This window comes from Zingiber officinale, chromosome 5A (assembly GCF_018446385.1).
Source record: "Zingiber officinale cultivar Zhangliang chromosome 5A, Zo_v1.1, whole genome shotgun sequence".
Taxonomy (NCBI): Eukaryota; Viridiplantae; Streptophyta; class Magnoliopsida; order Zingiberales; family Zingiberaceae; genus Zingiber; species Zingiber officinale.
Window position 1 is genome coordinate 137,321,477 of NC_055994.1, and position 13,124 is coordinate 137,334,600.

Consider the following 13,124-nt stretch of genomic DNA (forward strand, 5'->3'; position numbering starts at 1 on the left):
CGTGACAACCAACAAAATAAGAAAACGCCGAACGACTCGTGGCGATGCTTGAATAAACATACTCTGACAAACAAAGGTACGCCGAATGGGCAAACTTACATTAACACTTAGAAAATTTTTACAAGTTATCAAGGGTCAGTACAAAAAAGAGGCAAACTTCGCAAGAGGCGGGCTCACTTGAGATAGTCCAACACATCGTTGGGCAGCGACTCAATCAGTTTATCCCGGTTGATGACCTTGTTGGTCAGAGTGGCAGGAATATGGTCGCCGCCCTTCAACTAGTTGAGCGTCCCATCTATGATGAGATTAAAAAGGTGATGTGCCCGATCGGTTAGCCGGTCATTGAAAGGGTCAGAGTGGAGGTAGTCCCGCTTTATAAGCTCTAACCAGCTCGACTCGGCGTCTTAATAAACCTCCAAAGTCGAGCGGAAGGCCTCCAGTTTGGCTTTCATGGAAGCCAGCGTGACATCCTTAGTGTCCAGCTTTTCTTGCGTCGCTGCTTGTTCAGCCGATCAGCTCTCCCGCTCAGTCTTCAATGTTGCCTCCACCTCCTTCAAACTCTAAACTAGGACCTGAGCTTCTTTGTTCTTGAGCTCAAAATCCTCGATGGCTCGGAGCTTCCTGGTGTTGGCTAAATGGATCTTCGCTTCTAAGGTGTTGGTCTGCTTATTGAGCCGCGCTAGTTGCGGATCCTGCTCGGCACTTTTGTCCTTCTCTGCCACCAGTAGCTCAGCGTTCTTTTGCAAATCGGCCTTTAGTTGAGCGGCCTCGACAATCAGCTGCTCCACATGCACGGCGCACCTCTGAAGCTGCTGATTGGCCACTCAGAGCGTGTAGCTGCTGGACTTCATGCTTCAAATAGGCAAGTCTGTAACACATGATCAGACTCTCTACCCAGAATTGTAGTAATAGGGAAATTGTTAGGGCCGAGCAGATAAAAAGAAGTACCGAGGTAGCGAATATACCCCAGTAGATATCTGGGTTTGACTATTAGAGAGCTCCCTTGGAGAGATGACCGCTGCACGGGCCCGGGCATCGGCCCATATCTACACGAGTGACCCCTGGATGCGTATTTGGTGCTCGGGGGTGTGGGACACCACGTCATCTGGACTGCGCCACTCGTCGGTTGTCAAATCGATAATCGCCATTATTTGCCTCTGGCCGCTCGGGCCAAAGGGTTCCGAGGTCGCCCTGCTCACAGACCGGGACGAGGGGACTGGTCGGATTTGTGACACTTGGGCCACTGGCAAAAATGAAGGTGGCATGAAGGCGACTGGCGGTGTACAAATGGTCCCTTGCAGTAGCCCGAACAAGGACGGCGTCCGGTCGGATGAAAGGGAGGTGTGAAGTGTTGCCTCTGCTTGTTCGGGGGGAGGGGGCATAGATGTCTCGTCTCGCTTGGAGGAAGGCTGTGAAACGACTTGTGTTGGAGTTTGCAGGGTGGAAGTTGCAAAACGGGAGGACGGTTCCGTGCGGTGTCTCTTGCGTTGTTGCAGGGGTTTCGCCGGAAGTGGCTGAATCCGAAGCCACAGCGATTGGAAGCATCGACGGTCGTTCAGGAGGAAGGTCCGTTGTATCGATCGCTGCATCACTCGCCACTGTCTGGCTTCTGCCATCGCTAGCTAGTGCTTGCGTCCCTTCGGCTTCGCCCTGCGGATCCTCGTGAGAGTCGACTGGCTATAAGCCGCGACTCTCCAACTCAACCACGGTCGCGGCGTTGATCTCCACGTCCGCGAGCTTGCTCTTGTCAGCCAGACGTGCTTGCAACATGATTTGAGCTGCAAAAGAGGAGGAAAAATCAATTAGATTCAAAGATTGGGGAAAGAAAGAACATACCTAGAGTGGACGAAAGCTTAGTGCGGATCGGGCTCAAGCCGAACACATAAAGGATGCCCTCCAACAGCATCTTATGAATGTAATACTTCTGATCGGCCAAGCTTGAAGCTGCCTAAAGATAGTCTGATCAGCCTTTATACTTCCTAAGAGATGGTGGGCTCATCACTTCTAGCTGTCAGCCGGTCGGGAAGTCTAGCCGCCTGGGAAAGCGAACAAAGAAGTAGTGGTCCCTTCAATGCTTATTGGAGGACGGTATTTTGTCAAAGAAGACCAAGCCCACTCGGGCTTGGAACAAAAAGGCCCCCGGCTTAAACAGTTTTGGATAATAAAAGTAATGGAAAAACCGAAGAGAAAGGAATACCGTACAGACGGAACAAAACTATGACCCCACACAACAACCTAAAGGAGTTTGACACTAATTGATTAAGAGAAATATGAAAGTATTTACAAACTGCGGAAAAGAAAGAATGAACAGGGAACCACAGACCGGCGGTGAACTTATCCTTAAAGAAATTTAAAAAAATCCAATGGTGGTTCATGTGGTCGGTCGAAGGCAGAAGGAATAGCAATTTGGTAGCCGGAAGAAAATTGGTAAGCAGATTTCAGGCTCTCAACATCGTCCCCGTCGAACCTGGACTCGGTGGAAGTATACCAGAGCCTAGGGATGTGGACGGGGGGTTGCGAGGAACTGGCCATCGAAAACAAGGTCGAGGAAGAACAACGAACAGATTCAAATGAGAAAAAGTGAAGGAGCTTACAGGAAAGATCGCAGGAGAGGAAGAAGAAGCGAAGCATCGCGGAGAAAGCTTGAAGACGAAAGTGTGAGGAAGGAAGAAGACGGCGACCCAAGGAGGTTTATAAACCTCATGGTCGATCGACCTGAACTATCCGATCCAGGGTTGCGAAAAACTAGGAGAAGATCCAACCGTTGAATTTGAAACAGCGTCTGTCACGTCACCAGCGGATATCCGTCTGTCACATCAAACGTGCGGCGGCAGAAAATGGGACACGTGGCATGCAGCTAACGGAAGACATTAATGAGGCTTAATTAAAAGGTATGACCACGTGTCTAGCCATAATTATCAAAGATTTGCACAGTCTTCAAGAAATTTAGATAACGTCGAGGCGATCAATCGAGGGAGCTTAAGGAAAGGAGAAAATTGGCCAAGTATTGTCGCCCATCACCTCGACCGGGCATAGATAGTGGATTTGCACATAGTTGAATTGTCGAGGAATCATCTACTTAGAGAGGCATGATCCGAGCGGCAACTACGGACCCAGCCTGAAGAAACGAAGCCGAACGGCGAAGATGTTTGTGCCGATCAGAAACTGGGGAGCATATATAGGGTCCGATCGGTCGTGTAAGACATCGAAGACGCTAGTTGTCCAGTCAGTCGGACTTGCAACCTCCTTCGACTAGATTTGAGGGGAAGACTTGTGATGCGGCGATATAAAGAGGCCTACCTGGCACGGAGTCAACTGCCAAGGTGGAGGTCAAAGTCAAGGTGGTCAATGCAAGAGTGTCAAAGGATCGAACAAAGGACGATTGCAATGAATGGTCAGGACAATCAATACCCAACCGGCGCGAGACATGTCTGAGCGGACCACCTGTCCAGCTCGGGATAATATGATAAGATACTCAGACGCTCAATATGGAGCAACAGAACGCCAAAGAGACCGGAAAGCTTGTCCGAACGTGGAGGTCGCGCTACTACACAGTCACCGCAAGGAAGAACGACTGAGACAAAGCGGAGGGGTCATGGTCGAGCGACCACCCCGCTCAGCTAAGTAGCGGGATCTGTCCATCAACGAAGCGGAGTCCCGGTCGAGCGGCTACCCCGCTCGACCAAGCAGCAAGATTGTGGTCGTATCACTCGATATTCTTCTAGGAGATAGTGTCGCTGACAGGAAGTATGGTCGACAGGTGAATCATACGACGAAAACTTCTACTGTCTTGTCAGGAATATGCATATCCTGTTAAGGTATAATGTCAGAGGTATTTTCCTAACATGTCCCTTCATGAAACATATTGGAGACCGTGCCCACGCCTAAAAGAGTGTGCACATCACCCACTAGAGCTTTATATAAAAAAGGGTTCATCACTGACGGAAATACGCATTATTCACTGTTTGCGCCTATGTTACTATTGCTCCACTTTCCTTATACAGTTCCAATGACTGACTTGAATATCGGAAGACCAACGTCGAAAAGTCCTTCTCTTGCTCAGCATTGACGTTACTTGTTTTACAGAACGGAACGAGATCTACAGCTAATTAACAAAACCGCCACATCCCCAACTTTCCACATTTGGACAAGATCGAATATAAACAATAATATTACGAATCATGAAAATGTTTGCATTATATTACTAATTACAGCAATTGTTCCATGTCTCAAGACCATGTATCAGTCAAATTCACTAGGAGCAAGAGGTGAACTCTTTTGCTAAATGCAGTCATAGCGGAAAGAACATTGAAAAATTAGGATAAATAGCGCTCACAATGCAGAACTCTTTTGCTATAACAGTAAAGATAATCGTCAAGAGTTTAGAACATAATCAATGGAAGAACCACAAGCTGGCAAAGCTATTTAGTTTCGACTTCAGAGCCTACTTTATGTATTGTGAAACCCACTTGAATCCCTCCCCATAGCCCATTTTACGGACAATGCTACACATGAAGATTTCAAGGGGGCGCACGTTGGAATCCACTAGATTCACCTTGCCCTTGCCGGTTGTGAAATTGTTCAAACCTAGATGGTAGCGTAACTCGTCCTCTGATGCTGCGTATGGAATGTCGATCTTGTTTCCAAGGATAAGAAACGGAACATTTGCCAGGGCATCATCGGATAGAAGTGCATCCAGTTCTTTCTTGGACTCTGCAAATCTCTCCTTGTCATATGCATCCACTAGGTATACCACCGCATCTACCTATTTAGACAAACACCAAACAAATTCTCATATAGTTGATGAATTCCAGCTATGGTAGCAGTTCTCATCAAAAGTTCAAAAGATAGTGTGACAAGTAAATATCCACAAACATGTCAAAGAGAGACATCAGCTCTGATAAATGAAAACAATTTCCCATTACACAACTATCATTACCACTGTAATTTTGAGGAACCATGGGAAAAGTTAGGTGAAGATAATGATCCAACCATATCTTGCAAGTATTGACCCTTTCTCAATCACTGGATGCTCTATCAATTTAGTTCGTATGTGAGCCAATGCATGGTTGATTTCAGTATGGTAATGGGACATAATGAAAAAGAAAATCATTTTTAATTTGTAGAAAAAAAATAGGCCAACCGAACAATAATACTGTGATTACTGAAATTTGACCATACAACTGAATAGTACTTAGATTCTATCTTCATTTTCACTAGAGATTTGGTCTTCTTTAATATAGGTCTCTCCAATCCTCTTATCAGAGAAAGTGGTGAGACTAATTTACTGCAGACTTCCATTTTAGAATAATTAGCACTCAATTACTTGAAACAGGAAAAAAAAAATCAAGACTTTTAAGAAGTCGAAAAAAAACAATATTTCTTTCCCATGTCTAGTAGTATAGAAAATGAGAAGAAAGAGAAATGAGAAAATTGAATAGATTTCTATCCTCTTCTTTCCTCCTAAAAATTAAATCAAACGAGTGGAGGGTTTTCATGTAATTGGACGAGACACTTTCCAACGAAGCAAAACTAATTTTTTCTCCTCCTATTTTCTATCTACCCAAACAACCACATATAATAGAAATTTTAACTAATCTTCTCCAAGCCCCCAGGGCATAGCACATACGGTGAACACATGTCATCTCTAGCGTAATGACCAGGGATCAATTCTAAGGAACTGACGACCTGACCCCACCATGCGCCTAACGCCTATGTACTTGCATGTACCTCCCTTCATATCCGTGGGGCCAGCACTAGGAGGTCCGTTAATGTAGCGGATCTATATTTTTTAATTAATCTTCTCCATCTTTATTTTACCTTCAATTTCTTCTCTCTTGTTTTTTCTACCCTCCCAGAAAATAAAGCCATTAGACTAGACTATAGTCTGTGATCCGCTTAAGTAAGAAAGAATATTGCTTGAGTGAAACATATGAATCTTGGACTAAACTAATTGGATAAGAATTGATTAACATGTAATTGCAACCAACCATAAATTAAATTTATTAGGAAAGAATCATACACTTGTGTTTTTTTGGGGGGTATAACAGTGACGGTGTATATTTTCTGCACCTATTCTGAAACAAAAACTCAAGACAGAAGACAGAAGACAGAAGACAGATGACCTACCATTCACCACCTCACATGTGATTGGACCCTACTAAATGCTGCATGAAGCAACATCACATAAATTCATATGCTTCAATCAATGATCACAATAATGATTGGATGAATCAGTTAATTATTAATGACTGAGAAGAATATGAAAATAGGAAATCACATTGCTTGAATTGATATGATAATGGCACAACAGCCTCTTCTATCTTAGTGGATTCAGATTAATAAATCAGTTTACTATTTGCATCACCATACTGCACATAGCCTTATTCAACAACAATGGGTTCCACACAATTCCTTCAAGTATAGTTCAATGCAGATTCGCATTTAGTTATGTCAGAACTTTGCTACCAACCAGTGATTGCCCAACAACTCTGCTTGATGTCCATCTACAGGGACATCAACCATGTCTTGCACAAAAGCCATTCAATTATCCACATGATTGATGCACGTTGGAGTAATATGCACAAGTTAATCCATGATCTGAATTTAGCAATAGAGTGGTACCTAACCTGAATAGCAGTCTCCTTGCAACCAATCTAGAGTATAAAGAGAGTTGTATCAAGAGGTTGGATGTGCTTGGCCCAACTCCAGTTGGACCATGTTAGGCAAGGCCCCAGACCAACATAGGCCTGAGCTCAGCTATGCTAAGCATCAGCAACAACAACGAAAAATAATAATAATAAAATCTGAGATTATTAAGAATAAGGATCTATTAGATATTTTTCTAAGAGTAAATAAGATTTTAGATTTTTTTTATCATTTGAATGGTATAAGGGAGTAATATAAATTTATTTTATGAGAAATAAATAAAAAATAGAATATGATCCATCGTAGGCCTACCATGGGCTGCGCTTGACCTGAGACATAGGTCATGCTCAGCCAGGAACCATGTTGCGCCTTTTAGCTCGACCTTTTCAAGTTAAGCACGACATGATAATCAGAGGGCTTGCACCCGAACAAAGTGTGTGATCCTCCGCTTCTGGCATGACTCAACCCATTTAGAACTAGACCATGCCATTTTTTTTTTGTGTGTGTGGGTGGACCAGCCCAATTAACACCTCTAGTTGTAACCCAGGTAAAGGAATCAATTAGGGGTTGGGCATCCAGACCTTAACTGGAAAAAATTGAAAAACATAAATGATTCAGTTTTAGTTCATTTTCAATTTGGGAAAATGGCAACAAAGCCAACCGAATGAAATAAATAAGGATGTAAATGCGCACATGCATACATATCATTATGGACCTATATTTGTAAAGATGATACTATTTGATGAACATTGTGTGTGTGTAATCATATTTTTTGGTTTAAATAAAACCAAGCCAAGTATAGGATATCAAACTCCATTTGGCATGCCCATTGTTTACAGATAAAACTTTCAATCCTCCTGCCAATTGCGAAAGCCTTTTCAAAGAATCTCTTAGTGTTGGTCTCTGATTTCCTCTTAACCCAGAGTATCCAACTAATTGGCACCTACCATTGGTTAGTTTTCCTGGAATTATTGGCGAAATATGGTGGCTCTCCTGGCTGAAGATTAATTCTCTAGGAATTGAAGTCACAGAAAAAGATCTTCCATCAAGGTTACCAAATCTGCTTGACCACGTGTGTTGCAATATGTCACTTAGCAGCAGGCGGAAGGCTAAAGGCATTTTGACCTCCATTAAGAGATGGAAAAGGGAGGTCTAAAGGCATTAGACCTTGTCTTGTACAAAAAAAAGGTGAGACATTAACCTATATTTTTCTCATGAATTGTGATCAATGTTTTTATTAATCATATTTTGCTATTAAAATAGGATGTTGAAACTATAGTGTGCATATTAGAGTTAAAGACATTGTAAACTAGAGATCTTTCTAACCTATTCATATACTTTTTTTTCCAATTGAATCTTATGGACTACATATCAATAACATTAATTCTGATACCATTAGTTTAAAAACTTATGAATGATATAGTAGGAGATAGAATTCAATGGTGTAAAATGATCCATATAGCCGATCCACCTAGTGGGAGAAGGCTTGATTGTTGTTGTTGTAGTAATTTAGGTTGGAGCCTCGTTTTTACAACCTTGCTGTATACCAGTACAATCAAGGCGATTTTTTTTCTAAAATAGCCACCTATCTTTTATCCCCTTTAGGCTTTTGTTGAAGAAATTTTTTTCGTTTGATGCTTTTATTCATGGCCTTAAAAGAATAAAAAACATACACTACACATACAGTTATCATAGTTTCAACCTTCCATCCAAAATATAAAACTGAATTTTTTTAAAAAAAACTACAAAGAAAAATTAGACATCAAAGTTATGCTGATTTAAAGAAACTAACTATCAAACTAACACAAGTGATCAAGCGATACTAACAACTATAATAAATCGCATGTGATCCAAGAATCCAACACTAGATGATGGCAGTGACTAAATAATTATTTCATTTAACATAGATAATATCAGAAAGGGAATGCACTGCATGAGATGATAGTAAGAAATGCATTGAGAAATAAGTAGCTATCTTGAAATAATTTTGATGCAAAGAGTTCTCTGGACATATAGACAATCAACTATGTCAAAGTGCTGTCTTTATGATTAGAAGAGGGATACGGACAATGATCCTCTATCAACTACAGATTATATTTTCTCTTTTTAAATTTACCATCTCCCCTTATGACTTCGTTGCTACTTACCCCTATTACCCCAAAATTCCGTCTTTCGAAAAGATTAGAAGAGGAAAATGGACAATGATACTCTCAAATACAGACTATAGTGTCTCTTTATTATTGTACCATTTTCAGTTATGACTGCGTTGCTACTTACCTCTACTTCCTAGATCCTCCATCTATGGCTAACGGGAAGTCACTGTGGAAATATCCTGCTCCATCATCGGGGGAGAGGGAGAGAAATTAAACGAAGAAAGGCAAAACTGGGGAAAGACAATTGACCTTGGCGTAGTAATCCTTCCAGACACGCCGCGCGATCTGATGACCGCCCAAGTCAAATGCCTTGAACTTGATCTTCCCGATGCTCAGCTCCTCCGATGTCGGATACTGCGTTGGCTGGTGCTGAACTAACCTCTGCATTCAAATAGACACGAATCCGAACGAATCACCTACAGATTAAAGAAAAAACAGGCAACAAAACTCAATTTGTAGATGGAAACCATAAGGATCCAACCTCATCCTTGAGCATGTGAAGTAGCGTGGTCTTCCCGGCGTTGTCCAACCCCAAGAAGAGGATCTTGGCCTCCTTCTGCCACAGTCCGAGGGAAGCAAGGACGCCGTAAAACCAATCGACAAGGAACATCGTCGCCGGGAGGAAGAATTTAGCGACGAGATCTAAGGAAACGAAACCCTAATCAACAAGTAGTAGGAAAGTTTGGAATCGCTATAGGGGCCAAGACGACGAAATAAATACTCAACGAACCTTCCCGAATAAATAAATAAACAATCTATTGTTTTAATATTTATTTTTTAATTTATGTTATTTAAAAAATAAATATATACTCTATTTTAAAAAAAAAAAAATTAGCCAAAGGTTAAAATTTGTTAAGTTCTAACATTTGTTAATATTTTTCAACTCTCCAGCATTCAAAAACCTTGTGCGGCTAATTGGCTGTTTATATTTAACAAAATTATTGATAAATTTGGGATTTGAGTAAAAATCTTGTCAAAAATCAATTTCCAAATTGGCTCGTGAGGGAATTTTGTGCATTTAAAAAGATAGGAGAGGGCTTTGATAAACTTTTTCTTTTTATAATTTTGGAGGATATACCGGGAAATGACTAAATAATTTATTTTTTAATCTATTGTATTGTTATTTTTGTTGTAATTTGATGATATATAGAGAAATAAAAATAAAAATTTATCCGATCAATTTGAAATGTTAGATAAATCAGTAACCTTACAATTTTATTAACAATTTATATTTTTTATTAATTAATTTTGATGTAGTTTAAAATAAAATTATGTTAATATTTTATTAAAAAAATATATTTTTATTAATTAATTTTTATAATTTTGACGAAGCTTAAAAGAAAATTATGTTAATATTTTTTACATAAAAGTATTTTTAAGATTTATTAATAATTTATATAAATATATCAATCATAAATCTAGAGTTTAAAACTGAACTGTATATTACTAGGAATTTTTTTTTATAAGCAGTTATCTAGAATTTGAGATTCAACTGCGATATATTATTAGAAAAAATTTTCATTAATCAATCAATATAGAATTCGAGATTTAACTATGGCGTCGTATTATTAAAAAAATTTCTTATTAATAAATTAGAAATCTAAAAAAAAATTTAGTCTCATATCTTAAAATTAACGGAGCTTCTATGAATATCTTGGATCGACGATATTAGAAAACATATTTTTCTTGACTTTTTGATAAGCATGATATTAAATTAATTTTTTATATGGGAGAATTCGTTACATTAGCTTACTGTCTAACGTGAGAGAAGATCTCCTGATCCACATAAAAGTGGACCAGGGGATGGTCTACTCCCAATTACGGCCAGATCGCAATTGTGATCTTGCCGCAATTAGTTACGATCCCTTTATGAGTTCATCGTCCCCATCAAGTTATAGTTTGAGTCGAAACGGACGGTCAGAGACCGTTGGAAGTGGGCAAGTGTCCAGATTGCGGGGCGCCAAGTAAAGGGTAGCCTTCGGCCGCCCACTCCGATTCAAACTATAACCTGGTGGAAACAATGAACCCATAAAAGGATCACAACCAATTATGATCAAATCACAATTACGATCTAACCGTAATTAAAAATGGATCATCCTCTTATCTATTTTTTTATAGACTAGAAGATTTGACCTTATTTAGCGCATCCTTATCTAATTTATGAACCATCTTTTGATTAAGATTAAAGAGGCCGGTCCAAAGGATCTCATTCTAAGATTAAATGTAGTATTTATTATGAATTTAATATCAAATATAAAAAATTAAATTAATTTTTCATGAAAGAGAATTTGTTAACCACACATATTTACACGCACAAATAAAATTATAAAATATTAAAATTTTGTCTTACTAAAAAAAATAAAAATATAGACAATATTTAAAAATTAAAATTATTTTCTTGGTATAAAAGACCAAGCTCACGAAACGCGTTTGCAACAGCAACAGCAACAGCAACAGTCATAATAATAATAATAATAATAATAATAATATCAAGAAATTCATGGCTTTGGGCATTTTTAATACCGCATTTGCAGTAAACACCGAAGTAATTTTGAATTTATTAGGAAGATTCAATTATCAGCCAATCGAATGATCGTGCAAATTGCGTGAATTAAATGTAGAAAAATAAAAAATTTAGGGTTCAGTCCCTGGTTTCCTCCCCTGATTCCTGAACAGAGTTAACATCATCGTCGAGCTCTTTGTTCATAAGAAAAACTACAATCTGTATAAGCTACAAGCGATCGAAGCTAACCATTATTCTAGAGGAATATTAAATGCGAATAATTTTACCTTCAACGGTCTGGCATTTGCTCCTCCACCTCAAATGCCGACGCCGGAAAAGCCCTAACCAACCCCGCCGGAGTTTTGAAGGTGATCTTCCCGGTGGGAGGGTCGCCGGAGGCGGAGGCTTCGGAAATCGAGATCCACACCATCATCTCCTTGGTCTTGACCCCGGTCAGCTTCTTGATCCGGCATTTCTCCACCTGGGCGGTGATCTCGCGCCCGTACCGCACCTTCCTCCCCACCTTGTCGAAGTAGTGGTGGATCTCGCGCTCCTGCTTGATCCACACGAGGCCGGTCGCCTCCACGAAGCCGCACTCGGTGATGTCCTTCAGCGGCAGGAGGCCGCCGGGGAGGCCGAGCTCGCGGAGGAGCGACCTGGACTTGACTTCGCAGATCTCGTGGTCGTAGTAGACTTCCGCCTTGGAGTCGAGGTCCTCGGAGACTAGAGACATCTTCGCCTTCCTTTGTGAGGGTTCGTTTTCGATCTGGACACCGGCGGCTGCGGCAATTTACTGAACCGTGCAGTCAATTTTCCCAAATACTCCGTACCTAAGTTTTTTATATTTATTTCCATCCTCCCAAATAAAACACAGTGGTAAGGTTATAAAAATATTAAGATTATGAAATCCGAATCTAAAAGATTACACTAAGGTTACGTTTGATTGGGTTTGATTGGGTGTAACGTAATAATGTAATCAAATTTATAATGTAATATAATCTTGATTATATTACTATATTTGGTAATATAATATATGTAATCTTTGATTACAAGGATGATTACATTTTTTTTATTTTGTGTCCATTATTTTTTATAAAGAATGTAATTCGTATTATTATAAAATGATAAAAATATCCTGCGATCTCTACCGACGGTCGCCGCATCTCTGCCAGAGCTTGCGGCAACCAACGATCGTCGTCGTTGGCCTCCTCCGTAGGCGGCGGATGGTGGTTGCCGACGACCAGACCGGCGGTGGTCTCCGGCGACCGGCGGTGGTCCCCGGTGACCGGCGGTGGTCGCCGGCGGCCGGCGATGGTGGTCGCCGGCGACGACCGGCAGGCGGGGCCAACGGCCGGCGACCGACGCCGGGGTCAGCAATGGTCGCCGCCGGCGGCGGTGGTGGTCGCCTGCGGCGGCGGTGGTCGCCGGCGGCGGCGGTGGTCGCCGGCGGCGGCGGTGGTCGCCGGCGGCGGCGGTGGTCGGCGGCGGTGGTCGCCGGCGACTGCGGTGGTCACCGGCGGCGACCGGCAGGCAGGTCCGGCGACAGCCAATGGCGGTGGGCAACGGCCACATTGGACTAGGGGTATATTCGACATTTAAATTTTAGTTAAACGATAACCTCGTAATATAATCGGATTACATAACATTTGCTTTGTAATCCAGATTACAAAACTTTACTACCTTTTGTAATATAGATTACATTACATTACAAGTTTAAAACTAAACCAAACAAAATAATCAGCCTTGTAATGTAATCCTGATTACATTACAAGGCATATTACATCCTATCAAACGCAGCCTAAAAAATATAGGGAATACAA

General features: G+C 41.1%; 2 protein-coding genes across 2 annotated transcripts; both read right to left on the minus strand.

Annotated features, from left to right (window-relative positions):
* Window positions 1-4,172: 4,172 nt before the first annotated feature.
* On the minus strand, window positions 4,173-9,516 carry LOC121982030 (GTP-binding protein SAR1A). The gene is made up of 3 exons (XM_042534880.1): window positions 9,283-9,516; window positions 9,051-9,182; window positions 4,173-4,765 (listed from the first exon to the last, which is right to left on the minus strand). The coding sequence occupies exons 1-3, from the start codon at window positions 9,409-9,411 to the stop codon at window positions 4,445-4,447; spliced, it is 582 nt and encodes a 193-aa protein (XP_042390814.1). The 5' UTR covers window positions 9,412-9,516; the 3' UTR covers window positions 4,173-4,444.
* A 2,077-nt stretch (window positions 9,517-11,593) lies between these two features.
* LOC121980075 lies at window positions 11,594-12,037 on the minus strand. Its single transcript, XM_042532042.1, has one exon. It carries the CDS (start codon window positions 12,035-12,037, stop codon window positions 11,594-11,596), a length of 444 nt encoding a protein of 147 aa, XP_042387976.1.
* Between the last annotated feature and the right edge of the window lie 1,087 nt (window positions 12,038-13,124).

Bases quoted from the DNA above. Each gene is read 5' to 3' on its own strand.
- LOC121982030 (XM_042534880.1), bottom strand. From the start codon at position 9,411: ATGTTCCTTGTCGATTGGTTTTACGGCGTCCTTGCTTCCCTCGGACTG. The intron at 9,183-9,282 runs GTTGGATCCTTA...ATTTGAATGCAG, and splicing joins TTCACATGCTCAAGGATGAG to AGGTTAGTTCAGCACCAGCC. The intron at 4,766-9,050 runs GTCAATTGTCTT...TTGTCTAAATAG, and splicing joins GGAAGGATTACTACGCCAAG to GTAGATGCGGTGGTATACCT.
- LOC121980075 (XM_042532042.1), bottom strand. From the start codon at position 12,037: ATGTCTCTAGTCTCCGAGGACCTCGACTCCAAGGCGGAAGTCTACTAC.